We start from the raw sequence: 13,204 nt of genomic DNA on the forward strand, positions 1-13,204 counted from the left end.
TGGCTAATGCAGCGTTAGCCAAGCAACGTTACCTTCATCCATTTTGTTTAGCCTAGCTAGCCCGGCTAACGTTACCTTATCTACTGTACTGCAGAGATGGATGACGGTGACGAGCCGGGGTTAGTTCTCTCTCACAACACATCTTCAGGCTCTAAATCAGGCGGGGACAAGATGTTTTCCCTAAAGAAGTGGAATGCAGTCGCTATGTGGAGCTGGGACGTTGAATGTGATACTTGTGCCATTTGTCGTGTACAAGTGATGGGTGAGTCCAGGGAACTGACAGCTTAGCTGGCTAGTGGCTAATGTTGCTAGTTAGCGCTGCCAGTATTTCTGTAACCGGCAGAAATACCGGATATGGTGACAGTGTAACGTACTTTTCTTTGATTTGCAGACGCTTGTCTCCGATGTCAGGCGGAAAATAAACAAGAGGACTGTGTTGGTAAGACCATGTTACAGTTTTAATAGTGGTCATAGACACTAAATCTCTCAAGTTAGCTGCTTAGCCGGGTACATTGCTAACCGGCTAGCATTAGCAAGTTAATGAGAGGTGTCACTGTTAATTAGCACAGATTACAACCTTTACTTTGTTATTTTTCTCAGTGACACTGATAATATTAGCTAGAATTCACAAACATCGATAATGTAATTGATATGACTTTACAAAACCCTGCTATAACATTGCAAGTCATTTTGGACTGTTTTAAAGACGGTAAAGGATTATTTTGTGCTATGTTTTGCAGAGGCTTTGTCCAAAGGTTTAGTAACTGATACAAATTAAGCAGCACAGGCAGTGGTTTGTGGGAATTGAAACGTGCTTTCCTTATTTAGGGGTTAAGGCCTGTAGTGAATAAGATAAATTAATTATAAAGGGGTGTGATGTATGGCGAAGAAATAATAGATAACGGCAAAATTTAAACCTGAACCCCATCGAAAACCTGTGGATTGTGACTGGTACAAGACGTCAAAGAAACCTGAGCAGCTTACCATTCAGGCCAGTCAGGACTGTAATAACACACTAAAAACAAACTGAAAGACTGGTTAAGAGCTTGCCAAGACGAATGAAAGAAGCACGAAAGCTGTGATTCAGAGTTGTGCTTGCAAATATTGATTTTCTGTGTTTGGAAATGGAATGGGAATATTGTCTGTAGTTAAAGACACAGGAGTTGAAATTGAAGGGAGAAACAGCTGACTTTGACAATACACGCATTCTTCTGCAGCTCCTCCCTCAAATATAAATATGGATACAGATGAACCTGATGCCATCTCGTCCCATTATTGAGCAATGAAGTCACTTTTTCAGGGGTCTATGTTGAGACCTGGAGTAAAGCCAAATTGGCATATCCAAGTCACATCTGACAGACTCTCATTACTTTTGTCAGTCATGTATTTAACACCATTACATGTATAAAAATGTCTGTCTTTATGTGAAATTGGGGCATCACAGGTTACATTGTCTATTGCCAGAAAACATGTCAGGAGTAGATGTAGAAGTCTGGTGTCTGCTCAGACCGTTTAAACTACAATATACTGAAAAGTCATTATAGACAATGAAACAAAATATCTATGAAGCACCGTAGCTTTAATGTAGCAAACAGACCTTTTTATACAAGCTTTAAATAAACTATATGATTGTAATCTGTACAGTCTAAGTATTGTGACTTCTGTTGATGTTGACTTGCTGTCTTTCATTTTTCAGTCGTATGGGGAGAGTGCAACCATTCCTTCCATAACTGCTGCATGTCCCTCTGGGTGAAGCAGAACAATCGCTGCCCCCTCTGCCAGCAGGATTGGGTGGTTCAGAGAATTGGCAAATAAACTGCTCTTCAGCTCAGTCAGTCCACACCTGAATGCACTCAAAGGTGGTGACACACTTGATCATGATCAGCGCATTGTCCTGCGCAGAGTCGCTGCCATCACCAACTCTCCTCTTATATATGATTGCATGTTAGCGTACTCCTGGAGCCAAAGGAGACTGATGGACAAAATCAAAGCAGCACAGACTCACTGATCACTGATGAGCTGATCTGACCTGGAGGAAGAACAGCTGAAGGATGAGCCCTGGTGCAGTCTTTGGTCATTATGTTAGCTTTACTTTATTGTTTGTTGTGGTGATAAGAACATTTTGACTTATGTAACTATCTTTTGAAAATAAAGAACTGTACAGCTGTAAACAAGCACATGTTGTTCATTTTGTACATTAAAACTACAGTTAAAACTACATTAAAACTAAAAGGGAATTTATGTAATTGGTAGTAACTTTGTTTTTGTGAATTTACTTATGTAACACTAAATGCATCCATTTGGAACATTTGTACATTTAATATTTTTGCCTACTTTGGTTAAAAATGACAAACATTTTAAAGGCCTTCTCAATGTAATATTTGGTTTGAACAGCAGAAGCTTTGATTGCCAGACACATTCACTGTGGCATTGTTCATGTCATGCAAGCTTACACAATGATATATCATAAAAATATCAAATTTTACTTCTATTCATAGTTGCATTGATTTTCAACCAAGTTCTTGCGTTGATGACCAAAGTGGTACATACAGTCTTTTACTTATTTGCCCTATAAATCCAGGTTGAGACTTCTTTTTGCAAGGCTGTGTGTGTGTCTAATAGAGCTGCATAAAATGGAAACACTCATGTCATGTATAACTATATTAGACTTGTACCTAATTACACTACTTGAGTAAATGGACTTACATTAAACCACTGTCAAAGAATATTGTGGTTAATTCACTGGGACATGAGGCTCATGACTAAGATCACAGCTACAACCTTTTGACCATGTAAGAGCAGTGAAGGTCTCCTAATGTTCTGTGATCCAGTGGCGTTTCTGTGGAGTTAAGTCTGTGACCTAAATAGTGCTCAAACCTAAGCTTTTCAAATGTTAAACTTAGCAATGACATTGTTAAATGATTCACTGAAGCTTGCAGCACATTTCACAAGAACTCATTTTGTGAAGTCCACCGTAAAACCCTTTACAAAGTTTATTATCAGTACATATTAGAGGCCAGCATTGTAAGTGATGATAATGAACTAAGTGATGCTAATGCACTGTAGTAAAAAATTCATTGTGCTGAAAGGTTCAACCTACAGTTTAGAGCTCCACTTTGCCCTCCACCACATTTGATCCAGAAAGTCCTTTTCCATAGTTGCTGATTAATTCAATTAGTATTAAATTAGTTTAATCCTCACTGTCTTCTTGAGTGAGTCATACATTATATATTTCATTACACACTATACTCATCCTCACCCTTCTCATAATAAAAACACAATCATATATTATTAAGGTGAAGCTCTGCTCCATCATCCCCTGATGATGGCAGCTCAGTTACTGAACACAGGTACTTTGCATTCCTAAAAATAGACAAAGCTTCTTAGGTTCAAACCACATAAGTTGCTTTCCCCTGTCTACGAATAAGCGTACAAAGACACTTAGCTTCCAACAAATCCCTGAGGACAGTGGTTCTTTTAAAGCTGGAAAAGGCGTGGAGCAGGAGGTAGAGGGTAGCTCAGATGCTGGCGTTGAAGGCGCTCAGTTGAGCTCAAGTCTGTAGGTGAGTCAACTCCATTGTTTTAGATGAGCAAGCCCAGCTGCCTTCAGGGACACCACAGGATACATCCACCATGGATGACCTGGTGGGAATGGACAACCTGGTGGCTAACACAGCATACCTGAGGGCTCAGCAGATAGACCGCACCGAGCTGAGGAAACAAAGACTCACCATGACGCTGCCCAAGCCAAGGAGGTGTAGTGCTCAGCAGGCAGCTGTGGGACAGAAGTACGAGTCACTGTGTGAGCAACAGCCCATTGGGAAGAAGTTGTTCCAGCAGTTTCTCCTGGCCTCTAAGCCACAGTATGCAGCCGCCACCATGTTCCTGGAGGAACTCAATAAGTGGAGTTTTGCTGAAGATCAGACCAGAGAGAAGCTCCAACAACACATCCTCACTGAGTTCTGTCAACCTGCTTCCAAGTGTTTTATCTCCTACCTTAGAGGAGAGGCAGCTGAAATATTGCATCATTTATCAAATAAAAACTTTGATGAGGAGCAAATGGACAAGATAAGAGAAGCCACAAAGGACTTCCTGAAGGGGAAGCCGTTCTTGGAGTATCTGCAAAGCTCTTTCTTTTACAGGTTCCTGCAGTGGAAGGAGTTTGAGAAACAGAAAATCACTGATAAATATTTTTATGAATTCCGGACGTTGGGAAGAGGTGGATTTGGTGAGGTAGGTGTCAAACATCTGAACTCCTTCAAAGTGAAAATCTAACTTTGTTGAGGAAATTCATTGACAGACTAGACCTGCATACAATATAAATAAAGAAGTCCTGATGACGCTGCACAATGAAGGTCAACAGGTTATTGGGTTTATCTGTGTGTGTCATCTACGACCAGTAGATGCATCAGTCTTTATCAAATCTGTTGATTACATATATTGAATGAGTGAATATCTGGAACACTGTAGTTTTATCCACTATCGAGCTTAAGATTGAATGAAATTGCATCTGAAAATGTAATGTTCAGGAAAGCAAATGCCTTGGATACAAAAACACTTCCTGTAACCTTCTTTAATTAAGGCCCTTCTATCATTGACAGATGTCATTCATTTCTTAACAAGGCTGTTGCTGTAAAACACAACATAGATCTACCATTGAATTATTACCATTCAGTTGTTCTTAAACTTGCTTGGGCTGAATTTCAGGCACTTTTAGTTGTTCAGACAATGTACTAATGAACACACATCACTCACATCATGTTTTGTTCTTTCACATTAGTCTATTAAAACAGCAGCAGACTTGTGGGTGTGTGTTTGTGATTCCAGTATTGATTAGAGATGGGTCTGCATGTAGGATTCACATTAGACGTTGACCAATAGTGGACTGATAGTGATAGTGTCAAGAGTAAAAAGCTGATTAATTATTGAACAGTTGGACATTCTGGCCTCATGTTCACTTAGACTCAAGGATGAAATGAAAAGACTTTGATGGTCAAAGGTCAAGGTTTACCATGACATTACCAAGACCTTGAGAGAATTACATCATATTTGAGACAAATGTTTATTTGGAATCAAGGGTGCACTGATAAGAATTTGCTGGTCAAAAATCAAAGGTCAGGGTTAATAAATAAATAAATATTAGGTCACCAAACTAAAAGTCTGCTGCTAATTGTATGTTACAGATAATTAACCCAAAAAAACCCAAACAACCACCACTGACCGAAAACATCTACTGATCTAAAATGTTTAATACCTATTGATCTGCTAATACTATCAACATATATAAATAACTGGTGTAAAATACAGTTTGTCATCTTTTCATGGTCATCACATATGACCATTTGGATGTTCAGAGGCTCCGTAGTGACTGTCGTCTTCTACAACAGTGATTCACCAGTAAAACCCATGAAGATTGATAAATGCCAGTGAATGGAGATGCTTGTTCTATGTTCAGTTATTGATAGTTTTACTGAAAAAGTCACTTTTTTTTTTACTTTTCTGTGTTTGATGTAATAACCCACAACTTTAATTTGAGTTTTTATGAGCATCTACATGATCAGTGTGTTAAAAATAGGAAAATACCTGATTTCACTGGAAAAAAAAAACACAAAACACAGAGGATATTTTTGTAATAAATGTTCATCAATCACTTAAGAAAACTTAGATATACAGCAATATTTTGGAACTGACACAACTATAGCACTGGGTCTTTATGGGTTATGGGAATTAGTTAAGGATAGTGGACACATCTGATTAAATATCTGGCTCTTGCTGAGCTCTTATTTTCCTTGAAACGTAACAAAATCCACTTGAAAAGCTTGATATTATGCATCAACCACTCTCTGAGCCAATTCTCTCAATATCAGTAGGGTTTAAAACTTCCTATTGGTGACTATTAATCAGCATCTTGTCCACTTCTAATGCATTTGTTATTTCCAACCCTGTTCTGTCGTGTAGGTTTGTGCTGTGCAGGTGAAACACACCGGCCAAATGTACGCCTGCAAGAAGCTCAATAAAAGACGCCTGAAGAAGAAAGGTGGTGAGAGGTTGGCTCTTCTGGAGAAGCAAATCCTGGAGAAAATTAACAGCCTGTTCATTATAAATCTGGCTTATGCCTATGACAACCAGACCCACCTGTGCCTGGTCATGGACCTCATGAACGGAGGAGATCTCAAGTTCCATATCTATAATCTCGGGAAGAGGGGTATCCGTATGGACCGTGTTATTTACTATACGGCTCAGATCACAACAGGGATCTTACATCTGCATTCAATGAACATAGTTTACCGTGATATGAAGCCTGAGAACGTGCTGCTGGATGGAAAAGGCCAGTGTCGGCTGTCAGATCTCGGATTGGCTGTGGAGCTCCCAATGGGCAAAACTATCTGCCAGAAGGTTAGTGTGTACTGACCTATTCATAGTGTGAGGTACACTGTTCACCAGTCGATCCAGTTAGAAAAGCCTTCCTGTGGTTTGGATGAAATAAAATGTAGGCTTGCATTACAGAGTAACTCAATATAAAATAATCACAATAATGGTATCACAGTACAGTGCGTCTGCAGTATAATCACCCAAACTGTTGCCCATGAAGTTGGAATAAAATACTTGTACCTCTTCTCATTAAATGACTGTGATAATGTGATATATTCTTGATAGATAGTGTAACTGGGACTCAGTGTGTATTCATTGAACCTGGTCAAAGGCAATTACTGATGTGTATAAAGACGAAAACAAAAATATACCAACTTTATGGGCAACAGTGTAGAATACATACCAGTGTCTGTAACTGAAGGAGGAAAAAATACACTTAAAAAGGCAAAAAGCAGGAATTAATTCTTTATTCACTATATTATGGTTTTAGTTTGACAGAATTTAATGAATGAAATGGAAAATAATGTCTATAGTGTCTTAGTGCAATGTTCTTTTAACACACTAACTGCAGCATCCGTATTTTCAGTGACTTTTAATAAAATTATAATATCTGTCTAGAATATTCATGTATTGATTATTTGTCCCATCTTACATTGCATTGACCCTTTTCTGTTTATTTAGATTTTTGAAACTACTAATATTACACATATATATTCTTGCATAAATACCCTTCATGGCAACCTATGCGGTAAACAACATACAGCACATTTGTTTTTGTCTCACAAATATTTTCTCACTGACAGCCACAGCATTTGTGCTACAAGCAGCTTAACAGAAATAGATATGGGTCTTAGCTCTGCTTTCACCGACTGCACAAAAGAGCAAAACCTTGTGTGACCTTAATTAATCTTATTTAAAGGTGCCTGACCTCATCCCCTTGTGGACGCCCTGACCAGAGTCTGTTAGTGTTAGCTAGTGAACCTTTCTGTTCTAATACCAGATACAAGCTTCTGTCCAAGAGCTGAGTCAGGAGATCCCCAGCATTCTTCACTAGAGACAGGAAACAGACTGGACAGTGACATTTTCTCATCACTGTGTCATTATTTCACTGTAGTTTAGTTGTCCATCATATGGAAGCTAGTCAAGATAGTCTGCAGTAGATAACAGAGATTAACCTTTAACCTCCTAAGACCCAACTATGGGTTTTCTGTCCACATTTATGGACAAGAGTTTCTCAACTTCATGCAAAAAAAAGGAAAACTGTCCACCACAAAGGACATTCCATAAAAATTTTAAAAACAATATTTGAAAAAATTGTTGCATCATGATGTTCCCAATATAGGCAGTTATTTAATGAAAAACAAAAAAGCTAGTACTTTGCTGACATTTCCTGGGTCTTGGGAGGTTAAAGAGGTGGATTCTGGACCAAACCAGGTTCTTGTGTCTGGTTTCAAATGTATCCTGCACTTTTACAAGGATTTATTAATTAACAATATTTATTTTGTACATATACGCTATATATTTATGTATATTTTTTAAGTAGAATGCCTTACCATACAGAGATAATGCATCAAGTCTAGGCAGAGAAAAAATAAATTGTGTATGTTTATATTTTACTTTACTAACTTTCTTTATACATGTTTTTAATTAGGTAGACAGAGCATAAAATATAGAGATGGATGATAAAATGTTGTGTTTCAAAAATAATAATTCCATCATTTTTACAATTTAGTTTTTATTTTACTCAGATGAAAAACTTACAAAAGCTTTCAATGTTTATTGTTCTTAATTTTACTCCTGCATATTTTAATGTTATCATTATAGTTGGTTTGTGTTTTCACTGTATAGAATCACATAAAACCACAAATATCATCTGGTTTATTCAACATTAACTTCTTAAAATCATCTCTCAAACATGGAAGAAATAATGATTTGACATTTACCTGTTATGATCATTCCTTCACAAAACGATTGTAATATTTTCTAATAACAACAGCACATAAAGCTGCAGAAGTTGTTGATATGTTTTGAAAAGGTTCCCCCTGACGTTTGTCACTCATGCCTCTTTCCTCTCTCTGCGTTTTGTCAGGCTGGCACAACGGGTTACATGGCTCCTGAGATTTTGAGGCAGGAGTATTACAATACGTCTGTGGACTGGTGGGCTCTGGCTGCAGCATCTATGAAATGGTGGCTGCACGTTTGCCTTTTAAAGACTTCAGAGAAAAGGTGCAGAATGATGAGGTGACCCGCCGTACTCTGGAGGACAAGTGCAAGTTTGAACACAAAGATTTTGATGCTCCGACCAAAGATCTAATCAACCGATTTCTCAAGAAGAAGGTGGAGAACCGGCTCGGTTGCAAGTAAGAACAAAAACCTCTTAACATAACCTGAGTTTAGTTTTTGTGTGTGTTTTCAACAAAGAGAGGATTATGGTTAATCTGGTTCACACTGTGAGTCATCAGCATCCATTAACCCTCAGAGACCTAAACAACAGCATCTACTGATATAAGATTTGTAATACCCTCTGAACCACTAATCCTATCAATACATGTAAATAATTCAGGCCAAATGTAGTTAATCAGCTTTTCATCATTTCGTTATCAGATATGACCCATTTGGATGTTCAGAGATTACATAGTGAACATGGAAACCTTGTCATCTCCTGCAACACTGAACCACAAGGAAAGCTCTTGTATTTTGACAAATTACACTTGTTTTTATGGTCAAATAATGCTCAGTTTTACTATCAGTTAACTATACGTTCAGTTTGGCTGAAAAAGTCCCCTTTTCTTTGGTTTTGTCTATTTTGATTCAATAACCTTCAAATTTCCACTGAATTTTTCTGAACATATACATGATCAGTGAATTTAATACAGGAAAGCACATGATTTTCACTGAAAAATGCAAAATGCGGAGGGTAATATATGGGGGGAAAAAAAGGTGATAAATTACTTCGAAAAGGTACCTAAATGTAGAGAAAATGTCATTTAGCGATCACCACAAAAACACCTCAAGGTTTTTAAGGTCTTTATGTAATAACAGTAATAAGAATTTCAGTTAATTCACACCAACAGATGGAGCAAATAATTATAAGACAGAGATGTCAGTGGAGTCCTACCTGTCTAACAAATAAAAGTGAAAGTACTTCAAAAGGAAAAATGAGACTAAACACTTTACTTCTATTACAAATATAAAAAAAATACAAATAAATAAGAAGAAGTAAGTATGGATGCCTTGGTGGGTCACCTCAGTCATGCTCCATGTCACTATCCTTTCTTGTCTTTCTTGTCAAAAAGCCCAAAAACCATATAAAACTAGAAGCACTCGGAGAGCGCAGACCTCCGCCAAGGCTGATCAGTGGCCCCCCCGTGGGCCCCCCCACCCCCGATCACCACCAAAATTTAATCATTTCTTCCTTATCCCATTTCCAACAAACCCTGAAAATTTCATCCAAATCTGTCCATAACTTTTTGAGTTATGTTGCACACTAACGGACAGACAAACAAACAAACAAACAGACAAACAAACAAACAAACCCTGGCAAAAACATAACCTCCTTGGCGGAGGTAATAAATAAATTAACATAACATTAAAACTCGATATCCTAGCCACTTATAATGTTATAACAGATAGGTTCATCTTAACGCATTTTTGTAATTATATAAAATCATAAACAATATCATCTTCTAACATATAATTTTATGTTCTAAAAAGTTTATGATGATGGGTTTGTATGTCTTTATAAGATGAAAACCCTCCAATTATAACATGAAAATACATTATTAGAATGCAATATTGTGTTAGAAAAATTAAGTTCTCATGTTACAAAGTGATATTTTCTGGCACATCAGCCAAAACCATATTATTACTATACATGTATTGACTTTCTGTGATGTTTAATAGTAATTTTAATCTCATATTAATGGTGTGTAATATTGTTTGTTGCATATTTGCTTAATTACAACTGCCCTCTGCTTTAAATGACTCCTTCACTTAGTACTTTGCATTAAACTAATGTTGTAACTTGTATCTTGACAGTCAGAATAATAACAGCAGAATATTTCAAGAGAACATCTATTGTCTGTGTCTTTAATATCAGGGGTGAAGATCCACGAAAACAAGCTTTTTTCCAGAGTATTAACCTCCATCGTCTGGAGGCGGGGCTGGTGGAGCCCCCATGGGTGCCAAAATCCAACGTGGTCTACGCCAAGGACACGAACGAGTTCAAGGACGTCTCTGAGGAGGTGGACATCCAGCTCAACCACAAAGACGAGAACTTTTTCCAGGAATTCAGCACAGGTGCGGTGTCCATCCAGTGGCAGAAGGAGATGATTGAGAGTGGAGTGTTTGATGAACTGAACAGTCACCAAATGAACGGACAGAGCTGTGAGCCTAGGTGGAAATCCAAGACGTGCAGCATTTTGTAAACAGCTCCTTCATATATTAGTGCAGCATTCACTTTGAGCCCTTGAATTCATCTGAAGTGCCTGGCATTAGACATAAAGTTCTCCAAGTATTGTTACATAACCACTTCTTGCCTTTATTTCAGAGGGTAACCTTTTGTATACTACCTGTGTTTGCTACGGTGCTTGAGACAAACACTCGTTTCAGTTTATTGTGAACGGATGGAAACTGCTGCTTTATTCTTTGCCCTCTATTCCTGGTGAGACAACAGACCCCTGTGCATTCATACTTTCCATTACATCACTCAACCATTTTGGCATGCCTAAGTGTTTGCATGTGTTTGTAAACAGGCTGCATAATGGCTGCAGTGGCAACACAATTATTATCGCTATTGGCAACGGCGTGCCACATTGTTTCAGATGACTAAAGTGTCACTTGAATGCCATGAATGCCTTTCGCCTTGAGCTCAGGTGACCTCAGCGTTGCAGACTGATGGGAAATCTCGCAGTGGCAAACATTCACCACTAAGTGCCGCCAGATACCCATGAAGTGCATTTTACACCTCTTCATCATCATCATCATCATCATCATCCTCATTAGCCTGGCTTTACTGCTGTGGTATTTACAAGCACTGGATGACTCATTTGCTTTTAACAAGGAGATGCAGGGAGACAAATTGTCGTCTACATGTACTTTTTTCCACAAAAAAAAAAAAAAAAGATGTGAACATAAAATATTTGGCTTGATCCAGGCAGTGCCAGCCCTGTTTATTACCCCCCAAAATCACACTATGTTTATGAGCAATAATTAGAAATGTTAACTACGTTCAACATAGCAACAACAAACAACAAAGCTTGTTTGTTAAAAGCTAAAAATCTAATTAGCTGTCACAGATGGTCAGTTCATGTATCTGTAAATCGACTGCAAATATTTTTTCTGTTGCATCACAAAAGTTTCAATAGGAAACTAAACAGACAAAAAAAATCTCTCAGGGTTTTTTTCCCCCTCTCTTTTATTTGATTGTAAACTGCAGACATCCTCAGCTGGGCTTGAACAGTCATGTTATATAGATTATTTTGGACAAACAAGACTCACTTACATGTTGTTTATCATTACTATTGGTGCCAATAATGTTTTGTAATATTTGAAGGTAATTATTTTATATTTGATGATTTATTTATTCATCTTTGATCATTTTTACTAATATTGGAATGCTTTGAAACACTGTTTGATGTTTCTTCAGTACCTTGAGTGTTAAAAATGTTTTTGTTTTTTTTTCATAACAATCTCTTCTGGTTTTCTAATCAAATGTGCACAAAAGGCGACAACATTTTTATAAAAGTGAAAAATGTTGAAAGAGAATAAAGACTTTTTCCAAAGTATGTCCTTACACCATGTATTGACTACTGTAATGTTTCTTGTTAACAAGTCAGTGCTCAGTGATGACATTTAATGTTTCAGGCAACAGCTATGCAGTTATTTTGATGATCCTCTTGTTGGTCATCTCCGACCACAGATGTCATCTGTCATCGTGTGTTCCAGGAGCCTGGGTCAGTCTGAAAAACCACAGAACGTTTATAATGTCAGCTCAATGTTTGATTCTGCATGTAGTATCAGTCACTCAGTGAATCACTTCAAACCCTCAGACACATTTAGGCAATTAGGGACACATAAACATGTGTTGTGCTAACTCCTGTGAAGAGCTGACCTTACAGGGCTGAGAAGTGGTTCCATTCACGCTCGACTGTCTTGAGATTAGAGGGTGGTTCAGATGGAAATCCAAGACGCAACCTGATCATCATGGGCTGTGAAGGCAGAGTGGGGAGTCCACTGTGGACGATGTGATGACAAGACAAACTCGGCAGCGGGTCTCCAGGAACATGTTTTTACCAGGCGGCTACAAGCCTCTGCCAGGGTTTAGTTCCCCATGGCCTGCTGCTGTAACTGCTGCCCTCCATTACACAAACTGCACAAGACACTACAACACACACTCAAAACTACACACTTTATGCTCGTGCTTGAAGATATATGCATGCATGCACTTCTCTTTGCATACTTGTGTTTCTTCTTATCATGCAGGTAAAGCTGTGGACAAACCCCACGCACGTCTAAATAAACACCTCCACATACACACTATGATACACACTCTCACTTGCACACAATCTTATTACCTCTGTAGAGGCAGGCATGGGGTTTTAGAGATCAAAGCAGGACAGGGTGTAATTTGGTATCTGCGTTTGTTACATGCCCATGCTCTGGATTCAGATCAAAGCCATGTGCCACACTTCAGCTCTGCTCTGGCATCCTCAGGATGGTATCACACCCGTAAAATTGCTGCTTTTTCCCTTTTTTGGCAGTGAGTGTGTTGGTATTTGAGTATCCCTGCACATATGTGAGTCGCTATGGGTTTACGGAGCTGTAAATGTAA

General features: G+C 38.3%; 2 protein-coding genes across 2 annotated transcripts; both read left to right on the plus strand.

Moving 5' to 3' along the window:
• Positions 1-1,815, plus strand: rnf7 (ring finger protein 7). The gene is made up of 3 exons (XM_030151943.1): positions 1-262; positions 392-439; positions 1,697-1,815. Exons 1-3 carry the CDS (start codon positions 97-99, stop codon positions 1,813-1,815), a joined length of 333 nt encoding a protein of 110 aa, XP_030007803.1. The 5' UTR covers positions 1-96.
• A 9-nt stretch (positions 1,816-1,824) lies between these two features.
• Positions 1,825-11,892, plus strand: grk7b (G protein-coupled receptor kinase 7b). Its single transcript, XM_030151939.1, is given in 5 exon segments — positions 1,825-4,233; positions 5,959-6,396; positions 8,462-8,534; positions 8,537-8,732; positions 10,472-11,892. Coding segments are annotated over 5 exon segments (1,635 nt in total). The 5' UTR covers positions 1,825-3,633; the 3' UTR covers positions 10,800-11,892.
• Positions 11,893-13,204: the final 1,312 nt, after the last annotated feature.

The sequence above is a fragment of the Sphaeramia orbicularis genome, chromosome 13 (genome assembly GCF_902148855.1).
Source record: "Sphaeramia orbicularis chromosome 13, fSphaOr1.1, whole genome shotgun sequence".
In the NCBI taxonomy this organism is placed as follows: Eukaryota; Metazoa; Chordata; class Actinopteri; order Kurtiformes; family Apogonidae; genus Sphaeramia; species Sphaeramia orbicularis.

Bases quoted from the DNA above. Each gene is read 5' to 3' on its own strand.
- rnf7 (XM_030151943.1), top strand. From the start codon at position 97: ATGGATGACGGTGACGAGCCGGGGTTAGTTCTCTCTCACAACACATCT. The intron at 263-391 runs GTGAGTCCAGGG...TTTGATTTGCAG, and splicing joins TTGTCGTGTACAAGTGATGG to ACGCTTGTCTCCGATGTCAG. The intron at 440-1,696 runs GTAAGACCATGT...TTCATTTTTCAG, and splicing joins TAAACAAGAGGACTGTGTTG to TCGTATGGGGAGAGTGCAAC.